This window comes from Oryzias latipes, chromosome 24 (genome assembly GCF_053564925.1).
Source record: "Oryzias latipes strain Hd-rR chromosome 24, Olatipes_Hd-rR_3.1".
Lineage (NCBI taxonomy): Eukaryota > Metazoa > Chordata > Actinopteri > Beloniformes > Adrianichthyidae > Oryzias > Oryzias latipes.
Window position 1 is genome coordinate 21,703,939 of NC_136260.1, and position 12,773 is coordinate 21,716,711.

The window sequence follows — 12,773 nt, forward strand, 5'->3', positions numbered from 1 at the left end:
AGCAGTTTAGTGAGACATCCATGCTCAATTTATTCATGTTTATTAAAAAACAAACAGTGTGCAAACACAAGTTGGAATTTGTGAAAGAGGGCTTGTGGATGGGAAGAATGGCATTTTCAGAGGCGCCGACTCAGGTTCCTGTCAAGAAGACAAACAGGAATTATGGGTAAGTGGAAAGCAACAATAGCTGCATCAAAACAGTCGTTTAAAATATATAGGATGGATATGATACGTGTTAATACATTTTTTCAGCTTCCTTTGATAAAAATGTGCATATGGTTGACCAAACAAACAGGATCCCACCTCTCGTGTCATTCTGGGTGACTAGTCCTGTTTCTTGGGGTTATTAACAGCAACATAATGGTATAAGACAACTAGTAGGAACAAGGACACCCCGAGCATGTTGGCAAAGATCGCCAGCTGCACATCGGTCACCATTCTGGGAATAAAGGACAAGAACAAACAAATGTAAGAAGACAATGGAATAGAAGCTCCATCAGTTTGTATGGATATTTGTTTTACGAGAGTCAGCAATAACTATTGGTTTGTTCATTATGCTGCAAGGTCAGATGATACACGGGATCCTGATACTACTGAAGTTAATACTCATTTTTAAACAAAGCTAATGTCGTGAAAATCAATTCCAGTAGTCTAGCTTTAAATTGGATTAAGATGGAGCCTTTATTTACAAATTTAGTCATGAGGTGGAAAAGAATACATTGTGTTTTAACCATGCCATGGAAATAAACACTTAATAAAAATGAAAAACCATTAGGTTTTGATTTACCAAAATCTATCATCACAAAACTGTTTTAATATGATGATGCCCAATGTCTTTAATGGGTTTTTGGGCTCACACGAAATGCTGGAGAGAAGTGGCATATAAGCGGTGACATCGCATTTAAAAAAAGACTTAAAACCTATTTAGCCCTTGCAACGTGATTTGTACTACCAAAGTGGGTATTAACTCAGAAAAGACCAAAGAAAATCGAAGTTTTACATAATCCAATTTTATCCACCAAATATGTTAGCTAGTTTAGTAGCTAGCAAAACATAACAAGCTAAAACTGGATATTAACAGATAATTCGAAATAAAACTAACAGCAATATGTAAATATATGTTCGTGTTGTTCTGAAGAGCCCGATTTAGTCATTACCTTCTGCCGTAATAATGTTTTTTTCCCTTTGGAGTTCGAGCGATGATGCGGTTGCTCAGATCCACACAAATTCCTTTCAGCTTCCGGTTAAGGCGGAAGGCCACGTCACATTTAAGAGCATGAACAAATATTAATAACGGTGAGTAAAAGTTGATTCTCAAGTAGCATAACTAATATCTAAGTTTTTAGTTTGTATTTTATACGTAGTTAACTGCGTTTTATGGCAAGGTCAGAATAAATGCATCTGTTTTTGCTTCATCTATGCAACGACTGTCACTTAGTACGTTTTGACCCTTTCGACTCCCCGTACGGAAGGAGTGGCTCCTTAGTTCGACACCGCCTCACCCGGTGAACGACGGCGGCGGCTGACGATAAGGATTTGTATTTGTGAAAAACAGATTTATTTGTCTCGTCGATGAGCCACACTGTGCCACCATGGTTCTATACGAATATGTCACTCAGGAGCAGCTTGCCGGCTTCGACAAATATAAGGTAAGAGTAACGGGCTAATAGCTGTAGCAGCTAGCTGTCACGATCATTAGCGCTTCTCCGGTAACGCGTAAAGTTGGAAAATAACTTTCGCTGTTGTGATATTCTCATTAAGGAAAATGGAATAGCTTTATTGTTAAGACGTTCGGATAAATGTTGAGTCGGCCTTAGCAGATTTACGTCAAGGTTGTCGCACAAAATGTTTTCTATGTAACAATTTGCATATTTTAAACGTAAAAAAGAACCATTTATTTAATTTGTTATTTGTATTGTAGTTATTTGTAATTCCTTTCCAGATAACACTTATAAAAAAGAAGAAAGAAATACGAAGGAAAAATAACGGGTCATATTTCCAAATCTAATTACTTTTACATAATCGTTAATGACGGGAGTTTTTTACTTAGGCAAATGGTTTTCAAGTTTATCCAAGTCTGTTATCATACTTTTCATTCAGTTTCATTAATCAGAATCGATTCAAACTATCATATTTAGGATGTTTTCCTTATAAATGTTTCAAGTTTGGAACTTTATTTTGAAAACTCAAGCCGGAAGTTAAATATAATGCTAATTTGCACAAAAGCGATTCGCTTAGTACATTATTCTGCCGGTAAATTTCTAAAATCAATATTTTAAAATTGAATTTGTAGCTGTTGTTTTGATATAGTCAAATACGTCTATTTTAAAATCGAATTTTGAGCGGAAAGTTCGGTTTGGCAGTAGCTTTCCCAGCATCCTCTGACGAGGAGCATCTCGGGCTGCTACAGTCTATCTCTACGTTGTGCTAAAAATACGTTTTTTTGGTTGAATGCAGTTATAAATGTGTCCTTAAAAAACAGATATTTAGATAGAGGCTTGGCAAACCCAGTGGGTGACTACAGGAACTCATGTTGTACTATAAAACTCAATAGATATTTCAAAATAAGATTTCCTGTCAAAGGCATTAATATCACACATTATTTTTATAAGGCTTCATTTTAAAACAAGATTTAAAAAAATGACTGAGTTACTCCATGCTATGAGCTCAATAAAACCAGTTTTATGTTTCCTGGTTACAATGTTTTTATTGGCTGGTTATGGTACTTCCTGTAAAGATAAGCACATTGGTAGGATAAAACTACAAAGAATTTTATGATAAGACAAGCAAAAAAGAATAGGGTGCCCTAAGCAAAGGAACAGATGGTGGCATGAAAATGGAAGATCCATGAGAGCTCATACACCGAGGATCATTCAAACTGCTTCAAAGAAACATCTATAGAAAATGTTAAATGTATTATATTATCCTGCTTGCTATGCAGGAACTGTTCCTGCTGGGCTGTTCTATGCCAGTATAGCTTAGTCAGTTTGTTAGTTCATTTTAGTATTTTCCTATTGAACTCTTTGTATTCGTGATCCTTTTGAGTTCATGTTTTACTTCGAAGCCCATCGAGACGACTGTTGTTGTGATTTTGGGCTATACAAATAAAATTGAATTGAATTGAATTCTAGTATCAAGTCCTGCATTATTTGCAGTAAACAGCATCAGTTTACTGGTGGTGTTCTGGTAGAAGAGCAGGTTTTAAGTCAAAATTGTTCCCCAGGGGACACAAAATGACAACGTCCATTTAAAAAAGAAAAAATTTAGCAGGTTTGGTGAAGCAGCCAATCACTGAAATTCTTAGATCATCTGACAAGAGACACTGGATCTTTTTCCACTTTTCCATGCTTGTCTTAAGTTACAGTGACTGGACTCATGTTTGTTTTGATGTCTGTGATGACCGGCTGTCAAGGAGAAAAACATATATTCATAAGTAAAATTTAAAAGTTCTAAAGAACCACAGCAGATTTAAAAAAATAAATGTTGCTTTTGCCCATCCTCATACATTTGTGCGTTTCTGCAGTACAGTGCCAAGGACACGAATCCCCTGTCCGTCTACGTCATGCACCCTTTTTGGAACTCTGTGGTGAAGGTGAGAAAGACCTGTCCAGCACCAGCTTCTGTTTGTGCTTCATCATTCATGAGTGTCCGGCCGACTGCTGTGATACGATGACAGGATGGCGACGGAGGCTGTACTCGTTCTAAGGAAGCAAATACGGGACTGATAGAAATGTTCAAATCTGATTTTCTCTGCAGTAAAATATTTCTTTTCTCTTCCACGTGGGCCCGTGTTTGCTTAAATATGTTGGTAGTTTTTTTTTAAATTTCCACTCCCATCATGTTTTGATCTATTTTAAAAACAGTTTTTTTAAATTGTGCTTTTTTTAATCAAAATCAAAGAACCCTTTGTTTTCTAGGACATGGTTTCTGTAGAACATTGTAGTACATTTGGAAACTTCTCTATATATACCCCACATCTTCAGAAAAACACAATTTTCATCAGAGTGAGTCTTTTAGCTGTCGTCACCTTGATGAACGAAGAACATAATTTGTCTTTTTTTTTTCTTCTTCCAGGTTCTACCGACATGGTTGGCTCCAAACCTCATCACATTCACAGGCTTCATGTTTCTTGTGTTGAACTTCATCATGTTGGCCTTCTTTGACTTTGACTTCACAGCCTCTTGTGAGTCATTTGCTTTGTTCTCCTGCATGTGGGAGTACTGACGTCTGCTCATTTCAGCAGAATGAAGTTTTAAGTAATACTTTCAAAGATTTTATTTTTCTATGTTTATTGAGGACAAAGTCCATTTTTTTATGGTTTAAAGTGATCTCAAACCACACAAGCAGCTATCGGCGTTGCCACGTCACCCCATGACCTAAACCAAACACCAGACGCTGCTCCATGTTTACTTTGTTGTTAATTAACACACTTTTTGCTGAGTTATTTGCACTGACTGCAAATGAGGACTGGACTGAGTGGCTCCTCCCTCCTGGCGTTCCAAACAGGAAGTACCTGCAGGCTCCAAGAAGCCAAAATCCCCCAGACTTCTAAAGGAAAATATACAGATATTTACTCAGCCATTCTGTTTGTCAGAGTAATATTTTTCTTTTTGGCCAATCAGATGCCTCGATAAAAGTAGGTGGCGCCTGCTGGCCCCAGGTCCAACGTTCAAAATGTTTGATGGGTTTTGTGTGGCCTGTATTTATTTTGGTGTGTACTAGGGCTGTGTGAAATGAGGAAAACTTGACTAAATAGCAAACTATTTATATATATACGCTCATACATTAATTCCATTTAACTGCAAAATCTTTGCTTAAATAAAAGTCAACATAACTTAAATGATTCTGCTAATGACAGACGTCTATATGGGAGGTAATTCAATAGATTGGGGAAATGCCTAAAGGCCTCTATTGGTTGAAGTCCCACTCCAAATATATTTATTTCTATAGTAAAATCGTTCCTTAGATTTGAATGCATTTCTTTGTCTGGACTCACAAACCGGAGCTTTTTCGAACCATCCATTTTCATCCACTCAACACGATTTGAGTAAAGAAATAAAACATCGCAGCTTGAATCTTCAATTCTTTTATATTTGTCCTCTGCTTCAAGATGTTAAAAGCACCAAAAACAGGATTTTCATGGGGCTGGATGTTTAAAAATGTCAAGCTGCCTTGAGATGTTTACATTTAAATTCACCGTTTACCGTAGTTTACGCACTGTTTTGCTATACTCATATACCATTGGCTGATTTGGGGATGACGATAAATTTGTGATTTATTACTCCTGATTGGTGAGAGTGGTTGCCATAGAAACGATGACTGAAACCGACCTGCTCCAGTTGCTGCGGATCGTTTATGGATGGCGTCGTACTCGCTCAGTCCAGTTCTCACAACAGTCCACGGTTGTTTTAGAAGCCCTGTCATTTTTTCCCATATTGTTTTTGTGCGTTTTGCATACTTACACGACTTGTGTCTCAGCTGCAGGACACGAGCACGTCCCTAGCTGGGTCTGGGTGGCTGCTGGGATCTTCAACTTCTTAGCGTATACACTTGGTGAGCTCCGACCTCTGACAAACCTTTTGCATGCTTTTTATTTTATTTTTCTTTCCGGGTTATTGTAGAAGAGGGCACCTGACTGTAGATGCAGAAGTGTGTGTGACCTGTTAATATGTTCACCATGTATCTTATGAAACTTCCCGCATGTCTGCAGCAGGTGGGGCTGTCGTCTTCCTTACATTTTTTAGCTCCTCTATCAGTTTTTGAAAGACAGAAACTGTTGAAAACAGTCTTGTGAGGAAATCTCTGTGTGAACGAACGAGTCCAGATTTAGAGGTGGGGGTGTAGGAATGCGTCTGACTCGGAGCAGCCGTGCGAGTGTGGGATGTGAAAACGTCTCTGTCCCGGCTTTTGTTTTGTACAGACGGGGTTGACGGTAAACAGGCTCGCCGCACAAACTCCTCCACGCCTTTAGGAGAACTCTTTGACCACGGTCTGGACAGCTGGGCGTGCATCTTTTTCGTGGCCACGGTGTACTCCATATTTGGCCGCGGAGAGAGCGGCGTGAACGTGGTGACGCTGTACTACATCCTGTGGGTGGTGCTGTTCTCCTTTATCCTCTCCCACTGGGAGAAATACAACACTGGCGTCTTGTTCCTCCCCTGGGGGTACGACATCAGTCAAGTGGTAAAGACCCACACGAGAACACACACATTCAGTCTATTTCACTCTTCTGTAGCTTATTTTATGTTTCAGTGATGCTTTTCTCCTTTTTCTTGCACAATTAGCTATTAAAATCACTTGATAGGTTTTATCCTCCGTCTTCAAAAGTTCCCATAAAACTGTTCCATCTGCTTTATTTTTATTTTTTTTTAAGCTCTTCCCAAAGTTTTGGGAATTTGTCACCAGCAGAGATTCTCCTGCTGTGAGAATGAACAGCTGCAGGAAAACCTCCATGTTTAGTTTTGTTTTTCCGCAACAAAAGCTGCAGTTTATGAAAAAGAAACCACCTTTCTTACTTTGGACGGAGTGTTGGGGCCGACGTTAATAAGAAACACATTTACCAGAATAAAGTCCTAAAATTATGAGAAAAAGTTGTAATTCTACAAAATAAAATCATCAAATTATGAGAAAAAAGTCATAATTTTTAAGAATAAAGTCACAAAATTATCAGAATATTTTAAGATAATAAAGCTATCATGTCAAAAGCTATGAATTGAGGATTTATGAGAATACAGGTATAAATTTATAAGGCAAAAGGTTTTCTCTAAGAAAAATGATTATATTGTGTGAGAGACTTAGAGTTGATTGTAAGCGGCTACTTCAGTCTTTTAGTGAGTCAACATTGTTCTAATAACGATAAAGAAGAAGAATTTGGAGGAAACTGGGCCTCTTCAGGAGACTTTGGATGGAGGCTTAAACACTGTTTTTGAAAAAGCACAGCTTTTTTTCCTTGTAAAATTATTTTTCATTAGTTGATTGTGGCACTAATACTCTGTGGTACTTAATTGTTTTAAATTCACATTTAAAGACCCACTCCAATTGACGTTTTGATCTTTTTTCAAAGCGTTCCCAGTGGTTTTTTCATGATTTTGCCATATTTAGCCAAAATTTGAAGGAAAAAGCGTTTTTTAGGACATAGTTTCTGCAGTGCGGCATTAGTGACACCACCCACTCTTCCCGTTCCTGAGAACTCTCTGTTTACACTCTCTCCAGCTAGCTTACAGCCCCTCACGCCCCCATCATAACGTTAGCGGTGCAAAAATTAAATGGCGAGGGAATATCGGAGCTATCCAGCCGTACAGTTTGGATCCAGATTCCAGCTCAGACGTGGAAAACAAAAGCGTACACGGATCGGTTCAAGTGGAAACATCAGAATGGAGCGGAGCAGGGAGCTTGAGGCCCCGCCCAGCATATTTTCTACACAAATACGATCTTTTTCAAACAGCATTTTTTTCATCTTCTCCTGTTTCACAAGGATTTGAACAAAGAAATACTGAGAAATGCCTTTTTTTTTTTCAGATATGTTCTCCATCATCAGAAAAAAGCCACAAGAACGTGTTAAAAGCACCAAAAACATAATTTTTTAGGTGGAATATCTGAATAAATGTAGTCAAACTGAATCTTTTTAGCTTCTTAAATTATTCATCTTTTTCTCTTTACTATCTTATTTACCAATTTATATAATAAAAAATAAAAATCTGAAGCTTAAAACAAGTTAATTGTTGTGTGTCTGCTGTCATTTCATCACAGTAAACTGAGTGGAATCAAATTATAAACTGTTATTTATCAATTTCCTTCCAGACAATCTCTCTGGTTTTCTTTTTCACCGCTGTCGTCGGCGTGGAAACGTGGTACCGCCCCGTTCTGTGGAACCTGCTCTACAGAGACTTCTTCACCTTCATGATCATCGGTGAGCCGCTCAGCGTTTGTTTCATTCCTGGATTGGCAGTCGTTGGTGTTGACACCTTTGCTGATTTGCAGCCTGTTCGTTCACCGTGACATTACCCATGAGTCTCTACAACTTCCTGAAGTAAGTCTGTCCATGGCGAGGACGTTTTGTGCGACGGTCTGAGGTTTTAATCCGTGCTGGGATTTTTCTTTTTTCTTCAGAGCTCACCGGAGCAACACTCTGAAACACAGCAGCCTGTACGAGTCTTTCCTGCCGTTTCTGTCTCCTGTCCTCCTCTTTGGGCTGTCCACCACCTGGGTGGTCTTCTCCCCATCCAACATCCTGGAGCTGCAGCCCAGGATCTTCTACCTCATGGTGGGCACCGCCTTCGCCAACGTCACCGTGAGTGTCCCTCCACCGCTGTCAGCCGCATTCAGCAGCTGTGAGTTTCCGTCCTTCACCCCAACGTTTGTTTGTTTTGGTGTAGTGTAAGCTAATCGTGTGTCAGATGAGTAACACGCGCTGCCAGCCGCTGAGCTGGCTGCTGCTGCTGCCCATGACCGCGGTGGTGCTGGCGGCCGTCACCGGCGTCTTCACCAACGAGACGCTCCTGCTGTATTTGTGGACGGCTGCTGTCATCCTGACGCACGTTCACTACGGAGTCTCAGTGGTAAGAGGGAGCGCCCACAAACATGACAGAAAAGGCAAAATAAAATCTAAAGAAGTTGTTAGTAACCAAAACGTAGAACTGGAATAGAAATTTAAAAACCAAGACAAATGAGATCTGTATGGAGTAAGACCACTGTCAAAATGAACTGGTAGCTCATAGAAAAAATTATACAATAAAATGAATACCTTTGTTTTTTTTGTCTGTTTTCATTTAAATACTGTAAAAATAAATCGCTGTCAAAACGTTAGTATTTTAATTCTTAGCAGTACTTTATTAAGGATATGTTAATGGTCACAACAGCGGTGATGTCAAAAACAGTGTAGTTTAATGAACAATAATACAACATAATACTACAGTCAGACCCCATTTAGGGCTGCCATTCAAGCTCCCTATTGGCTAAACGCACCTGATCCAGGTAACCAGCAGCAGATAAGGCCTCTGACACCCTGGTATAGGTAAATCATATAGAAATATTGCCATATGGTTGCAAACATTTGCAGACAAAGAAAGAAGGTTGGTTATATTAATAATGGTGGTAGGCTACCGAGCTAGCTCACCTGTTTTTGTTTCATGAAAACCATATCATCAACCTTTTTTTGGACAGACATGGATTTATTTATTTTTTTTAGTGTAGTGGCATATCTGCTGCTCCTTTTTTTTTTTTTGACTATTTTGCACCACTTCTGGGTTTGAAATGGTCTGCAGGTGCATTGTTTACACGATCAGCTGTTGCCGCTTGACATCAAGAAAACGCCACCAGAGAAGCGACCAAAGATCCTATTATTGTCTGATTTCTATTTTATGGAAACAAATTAATTTCCCCTTTTGTGGCATCAAAGTTCAGTTATCTTCTGTTTTTAGTTTAATAAATGAGCCTCAGTACTCATGCGCACTTTATTAAATTAGTGTTTTGAGAAAAAGAAAAGTCATTATTAAACAAAATGTTTTATTGTTGGTTTTTTTTTGGGTGTAAGCCTGTGTTTCATTTTGACAGTTATCTTAGCCCATACATTTGTTCCAGTCTTTAAACAGAAAGAGTTTAAGTTTGATGATTGACGCAAAAAAAAAAAATCAAAGTTCTGTTCAGAAACGGTTATTAAAAGCTTCAGGAACTAAGAAAACTGTCTCTATGAGGCAAAAAACTCAAGTGTTTGACTCAATTTTAACCAGATTCTGTTCTTAGACATTTCTGTTTAATAAAAAAAAACAGAACGATTAACTTGATGCATTTCTAAACTTTTTAAAACAGCAAATCCTCTGCTAACTGCAGTGATGAGTGAGAGGAGGTCATTTATGCAGCAGGATGCATCTATTTGGAAGTTTGATGGAAAAAAAGAGAACATTTATTGAAGTATTTGAAACGGTTACATAGATATTCCCAACCGTACATACTTTTTTGCACAATTGTTACCTTAAATGAGTCATTTAGATGGATCTTTGTTATATTTTCTACAAAAGGAATTCATTTTATCTTTATGTATTTTTTAATACGGTGTAGCTAAAACTTCAAATTCTTTTTTTTTTTCTAGGTCCAACAACTCAGCAAGCACTTCAACATTTTTGCCTTCTCCCTTAAGAAGCCCAGCAGTGACTGACAGGAGGAGGAGCGAATCGGCTTGACGGGAGCAGAGGTTTAAGCTACTTCTCTCCTCAGCTCACCAACACTTCACCCGTCACCATGGAAACCGCATCCGTTCCCCCCTCCCCTGGCCCTTCTCTCTTGAGCAAACGAACTGTGGTCCTCTTTCCAAAGCTCAGACACCGACCGATCAATCCGCGCTGTCAGCAGTAGCAGGAGGAAGGGCGGGAGGGATGGAGGGAAGGGGCGGGCGCTGGGGGAGCCCTCGGCTTCTGCCACTGGTGATTGGCCAATTCAGCCAATGAAGTGCAATTGTTTCCTACGGAAATGTGCTTCTGCCACGAGCACAGGAGTTGAGACAAGCCACAAATAAACAAACGCCTGTGCATTTACTGTGCATTTACTCTGTACTTTTACCTTATTGACCTAAAGAATAAAATAATTTTTAACCCCTTAAATTGACTGTAAAAGCACTGGACAGCTCAACCCCTCCTTTCTCGTGTTCCCAAACAGGAAGTGCCACTGCGTCCTGATACGGGCGCCGCCCTGTTGGAACCAGTCGCCTGTGATTGGTCCGAGCGACTCGGACCAATCACAGTCAACTGGTTCCAACATGGCGGCGCCCGTATCAGGAAGCGATGGTGAGGGATTTGAGGTTCGACATTTTCTGTGGGTGACATCATGCCTCCATTGTTTCTACAGTCTCACCCCATAACGGCGCGTCTCATCGGTCATAATTGGCCCGACGTGTTCGATGCTGTTACAGATGTATCTTTTGTGGCAGGTATTTGCGTTAAAAAAAAAAAAAAAAAGGAAAGGTCGTGAACGCACGCGCACAGTATTATGAATGTAGAACAAGCCTTTGGGAAATTTCCGTTGAGTTATCCGAACTGGAGTGCTTCGAGGAGCGTCGGGTGGATTTTATTTAGTGTCACGATTTTATTTTGATGTCATCAGATGGTTGATGGGAAATCTTTGTGTGAAATGAACTAATTTAAAGTGGCAATGTGTGTGTGGGGGTTTTTTATGATTAAGTTACCTGTGTGAACACTATCCGTTTTTTTTCCAATTAACTCTACATCAATCGGATTCTTGTAACCTGGGGACCTGTACTAACTGTTTATCTCAGAGCACTGGCCTCCTGCCCCCCCCTTTGAGGTGTTGTGGTGTCACGCTGATTCGTTTCTTAATGCATTTTTCTATGCATGTTGGGTGTTTTTATGACTTTTTTTTATTTGTTTTTGTTTGTTTTGTGTGCAATGTTGTGGAGCGCTTGAATGAAGAGTGGGTCTCAAAAACCGCCAGCGGAGCGGACTCACTCTGAAGCAGCAAGCCCTTCGCGGCAGGAGAGCGTGGAGGAAACCCCGCCTTCGCACAGACTTGTATACTGTCTTTGGTGGAGGTTTTGGTAAATTATGGGATTTAAAGAAGGAAAATACAACACAGTCGTAGTTTAGTCAACAGCAGCTGTAAATGTCGTATCTCGTCCTCATGAAGGAAATGAATAAAACAGAATGACGGCTGTTGGGAAAGGCTTTCAGCAGGAATGTGACTGGTCAAAATCAACTCACATTCAGTGAGAGTTTTTCAAAAGAACAGAGGATGAAAGATGAAAAGTTCTGCTGATTTAATCTGCGACGCCTGAAATGTTGTGTAAAAACGGTTTACAGAGCAGCACTGAACATTTGCGATCAAACAGCTGAATTTATACACGGCTAAGAAGTTCCTTTCTACTGCAAATCCTGCATTTCTTTGTGGTTGTTTTTATTATACTTGTTTAAATTCATTTTATTTTCTCTTTCTAACACGTGTGACGGTTTTGTTGTGGCTCCAAACAGAAGGTGTAGGGTTTCTGCACACTGCCCGGGTCTGTTCAGCTCCACCTATCTGTTCAAATGTGACTGTTGAATGTGCGTGTAAATACTTTTCATTTGTGTTTTTTAACAACCAATAGGATAATGGGACATGTGATTTGGGAACAACGCCGCCCTTCAAACCCTCTGTTCTGCAGCACTTAAGCATTTCTTTCTTTTAGCCACTCGATTGGATCAACTCAGTGTTTTATTTTGAAATAAACGCAGCGACAGACTTCCTGTAATTGAGAGAAGACGTGCCATTCAGTGAAACCGTCTGGTGTGGCTGTTTGTGAAATATTTAACCAATCTAAGAAAGACCTGTCCAGCAAACAAATAAATGTGAATTTTGTTTATCTGGATTTCTGTCATATTTTCCTTTATGGTCAACCACAAAACATGTTTATAGCAAGAGTCAAAGACGCTTTGGAGGAATCCTCGTGAATTCATTTGTGGCCACAAAATCGCAATTTTGTGCTAACAAATTACTTTTTTTGTGCACAAAATACTAATAAAATACTCATTTGTGGCCACAAAAATTACTAATTTGTAAGCAAAATAATACTAATTTGGAACCTAAAAAACCTAATTTATAAGAACAAAACACTAAATTGCAAGCACAAAATGCTGATAAAATACCTATTTGTGTGCACAGAATATTAATCTGCACAAGTTAATATTTTGCGCACAAAAAATATTAATTTCAAAAAGTATTGGAGGTGGTGCAGCGTCCACATCCCAAGATGTTCCTGACATCACTGAAGATGTCATCTCTGGTAACTT

The 12,773-nt window shown here is 39.3% G+C and overlaps 2 protein-coding genes across 4 annotated transcripts; one reads left to right on the forward strand and one right to left on the reverse strand.

Moving 5' to 3' along the window:
• Positions 1-5: 5 nt before the first annotated feature.
• Positions 6-1,291, reverse strand: ost4 (oligosaccharyltransferase complex subunit 4 (non-catalytic)). Its single transcript, XM_020714393.3, has 3 exons — positions 1,158-1,291; positions 304-439; positions 6-138 (listed from the first exon to the last, which is right to left on the reverse strand). Exon 2 carries the CDS (start codon positions 436-438, stop codon positions 325-327), a length of 114 nt encoding a protein of 37 aa, XP_020570052.1. The 5' UTR covers position 439; positions 1,158-1,291; the 3' UTR covers positions 6-138; positions 304-324.
• On the forward strand, positions 1,174-12,352 carry selenoi (selenoprotein I). 3 transcript variants are annotated; one of them, XM_078943188.1, is made up of 11 exons: positions 1,174-1,296; positions 1,473-1,649; positions 3,524-3,592; positions 4,075-4,183; positions 5,479-5,553; positions 5,921-6,183; positions 7,801-7,909; positions 7,981-8,029; positions 8,110-8,290; positions 8,376-8,558; positions 10,088-12,352. In XM_078943188.1, the coding sequence occupies exons 2-11, from the start codon at positions 1,593-1,595 to the stop codon at positions 10,193-10,195; spliced, it is 1,203 nt and encodes a 400-aa protein (XP_078799314.1). In that variant the 5' UTR covers positions 1,174-1,296; positions 1,473-1,592; the 3' UTR covers positions 10,196-12,352. The 3 variants fall into 3 exon arrangements, with proteins under 3 accessions (XP_078799314.1, XP_004083395.2, XP_078799315.1); XM_004083347.5 differs by having other exon boundaries at positions 1,252-1,296; positions 1,439-1,649; XM_078943189.1 differs by lacking the exons at positions 1,174-1,296; positions 5,479-5,553 and having other exon boundaries at positions 1,452-1,649.
• Positions 12,353-12,773: the final 421 nt, after the last annotated feature.